The sequence below is a fragment of the Melampsora larici-populina genome, assembly GCF_000204055.1.
Source record: "Melampsora larici-populina 98AG31 unplaced genomic scaffold MELLAscaffold_22, whole genome shotgun sequence".
Classification (NCBI taxonomy): Eukaryota; Fungi; Basidiomycota; class Pucciniomycetes; order Pucciniales; family Melampsoraceae; genus Melampsora; species Melampsora laricis-populina.
In genome coordinates this window covers 259428-263103 of record NW_006768786.1, presented here as the reverse complement: position 1 = coordinate 263103, position 3676 = coordinate 259428, and the positions used below count along the sequence as shown (strand labels likewise).

Sequence of the window (3676 nt, the reverse complement as noted above, 5' to 3'; positions counted from 1 at the left end):
TGAGCTTGTATTTGAAGTGCCAACGTCCACCAACTACCGGTGCATCTTTTGGTCGGTCTACTATCTCCCAGACCCCCATGTCCTGTATGTTCTTCATCTCTTTGTCACACGCCTCTCTCCATTTAACGGCATCAGCTGACTTCATTGCCATTTTATAGCTCTTAGGTTCGGCTCTGGCTCTCATCGCTTCTCTACATTCAAAGATTCGAAGAGGCGTTTGTGTCATTTTAGGTACTATACTGCGCATAGCCGGAGTATGGATTATATTAGAATCACCAGGCACGTATCAATTCACTTGTTGACGATCTCGATTAGATCTTCGGGGTTCTGGTCTTGACGCTTGTTGGGGCTGAGACGGGGGACTATCAGCATCAGGGCTTGTCGGAGTCTTATTTGATTCCTGAATTGGCTTTTCTTGGGTTAAAACAGGTTTGGTAACGATCTGGGGAGTGAGACTCTCCTCAACAATGTCGTTATCATCGTCTGACTCATATGTCTGTTCTTGTACAACTTCAGGATTGTTTGTATTATCAAACGGATCATCTTCATCATCTGAGTCATGATTATGATGTGTCGGACCTGGAATCTGATCTTCCGTAGGTTCTTCTTCCTGTCTAGTCAACAAGGGTAGATCTTCAATAAAAACCCAGTCTGGATTCTTATTGGCATCCTTCATAAAGGGAAACACCAAGGGTTGAAATGTCACATCGTGACTGGTATGTATGTGATTTGTTTCTAAATCGAGGATAGTGAAATTATGATTGTCTTCCGTGGCTCCTAATAGAACCCCGGGTCTTGATACAGCTTCAAATTTTCCGCCTTGAATTTCTTTTCTGATATGTCAATAGGCTAAGCATCCGAAAGGCTGAAAGCGTTTGAAGTTACTTTGTCTTCCTTTCCACATTGAATGAGGAGTAGCTTTGAGATTGAGCGAAGTGGTAATAGTTCTGTTCTGAAGTAGTACTGAGTAAGAAACCGCATGATACCAGTATCTAATTGGTAGACATGACTGAATCATCATGCACCTAGCTTTTGTGTTTATGGTACGGTTTGATCGTTCTGCCACACCATTTTCTTCAGGTGTGTACGGTGAGGTGACTCGCACGACAATTCCAAGTGATTCAAGATAAGGAGATAAGAGACCGTTGATGAATTCTCCCCCACCGTCTAAGGAGAACATCTTCAATTTCTCCCCGGTCTGTCGTTCAGAGTAAGCTATGTAACGCTTAAAACAGTCAAAGACAGTCTCTGCACTCTTATCAGGCAGTCCGAAAGATACTCGATAACTGCTGAAGTCATCCGTGAATAGTATATAATATTCCTCACGGTTGACAGCTGTGGTTCTGATTATTCCACTTAGATCGACGTGAACGTTCTCAAGAAAAGTGGTGGCTCTGGGTCTGGTGGAGGAAAATGGCAATCGATGATTTTTGGCTAAAGGACAAACAGGGCATTTTGATATTATTTCAAAGTCTTTGGGGTTTATATTTTGTGGCAGTACATCATGAAAGTAACCAAGATTCCACATCCTTTTTAGGTATTTCTCGCTTGGGTGACCTAAGGAGTAATGCAGTTTCAGAATTGTAAGTTGGTTGACTGATGACTTTGATGACTGATGGGATTCTCGACTGACCGCTGATCGTATAGTGACATACATCATACTGCCCTCGCCAATGAATCGTCCAATGAATAGTTCTTTCTTCCCATGATCGATTCGAAAGTTTGGATCTTCAAGGACCGTGGTGACTGCGCCTGCCCTAAGAATCCTTCCACCAGCTATGAGATTTCTAGATAACTCAGGAACATATAAACACTCCTTCAATTTAATTTCTTCACCTCTTGAGTTAAGAAGCGTAACGTTTCCGATTGAATGAATGTCCAGGGTCGCGCCTCCTCCAGCTAAGTTGAGTTTTGCTTTCGGATCATCATTTGCCATCATAGTACCAACTTCGAATAGTGAAGCATCGTGGAACATATGATGCGATGCACCAGTATCGATGAGTGCTACCGAACTACACTGATCACCTACACATGCGAGTTGAGGTTTTGCCGAGCAAGAGTAATGTCCATCTATATCAACATGATAACTGAATTCGCGATCCTCTAGCTTTAATCCCTCGAATGCTGACTCGAGTTCTCTAGAATCAGGAAAGTCAGAACCACCGATGTGTCGGGAGAATCCACCAGCAAAGTGAGCGCCACCTCTTCCGCGACCTCTTGAGCTACCACGACTTCCACGAGGATACTCCACCCATTCTCCAGCGTCACGTTTGGATTTCTTCCAAGCTTCCATCTTACTGGAGTTATTGGGATGATGATAACATTCAGATGGATCGTGTGGCTTTGTCGGGTGATCTCGGCCAATGCATCGATTCTTGCTACAGGTCTGCCAACGGCCGGTACGTCTTCCATGGCTCGCTTCTGATGTATCCACTACACGACTAGATTGCTGTCTTCCTGAGTTGAACATCTTTCGAGTTTGATAGGTTTTCTTCAATTCAATCTCGAGATCTCTGAATTTGATGTGACCAGCATCAAGTAAGTCGCATCCTTTCTCTGCCCACTCTCTGTTAAGAGATCTAACGAATTGACGAGCTTGCTCTTCCTCAGACATTTCACCGTTTGCACCCAAGTAAGCATCAACCTTAGCTCGAAACATGTCAATGTACTCGAGTAGGTCTTTGGTCGATCCTTGGGAAAGGTCGGTGATTTCGCTTCTTAACATAAGCTTGACTGATTCAGAGTTACTGATGTGATAATCGCGAATGGACTTCCAAAGTATCATTGGAGATGTTGGGGTTTTCTTGACACCGTTTTCGAAAGTGGATATCATCGAGATGAACCGAGTGGACTGAGTCTGTTCCATATTGGCGAGTAACCAATGAAATATGCTCTTCTTGGTAGCTAGGTGCACGCTGGGATCAACACCATCAGAATGAGCTGATTCCGAGTCGAGGTATTCATCGTATGATGCTGCAGCTCCTAGCCCGAATCGAATACTGTCGGACCAAGGTGCGTAATTGGTAGCATCAAGCTTTATGTTGATGGTAATTTTGGAAAGAATACCATTAACTCTGATCGACTGGCGCTGAGCAGGAGTCTCGTAATTGGTAGCCTGATTATTGGCCATGATTAACGCGGGAGAAGGATTGTTTGGGACTAAAGTGTGGGTGGAATGGAAAGATTCTGAAGATGTATCTTTGTTGTTGCCTTCTGTATCACTTTCGGCGTCTGTTTCTTCAAACTCGTTTTCTGGAGCTGGGGTGGAAGCTGGTGTAGGTAGTAAGCTATCTTCAGAGGTATCTTCTCTGCTAGACATAGGCTTCGGCTTTTGACTTCAATAATTGAGAGATGAACTAATCTCTCGCTACCATGAAAAGTCTCGAAGCTCGTCCTGATAACCCAAATGACAAATCTAGAGGTGAGTCTCAAATCACCTCTCGTCCTAACTACCTGACTAACCTAAAGGTTTATAGTCAAGATGAAAAGATAGAATATGAATTCGACACGTATGGTCTCAGTATTGAATCTAGTGTCGACATGTCATCAGATGAAAAGGTCACATATTCAATTAGTAATAAAGAAATAAGAAGAAATGAGAAAGAATAGAGAGATGAAACTATAGAAGAGAAATGTGGAGTAACTCACTCTTTTCCTATACCGTGAATGAACAGAT

At 43.2% G+C, this 3676-nt stretch overlaps 1 protein-coding gene across 1 annotated transcript; it reads right to left on the bottom strand.

The window, feature by feature from the left end:
- Positions 1 to 286: 286 nt before the first annotated feature.
- MELLADRAFT_107175 (uncharacterized protein) lies at positions 287 to 3319 on the bottom strand (the record flags this gene model as incomplete). The annotated part of the gene is made up of 2 exons (XM_007410743.1): positions 287 to 510; positions 2164 to 3319. 2 exons carry the CDS (start codon positions 3317 to 3319, stop codon positions 287 to 289), a joined length of 1380 nt encoding a protein of 459 aa, XP_007410805.1.
- Positions 3320 to 3676: the final 357 nt, after the last annotated feature.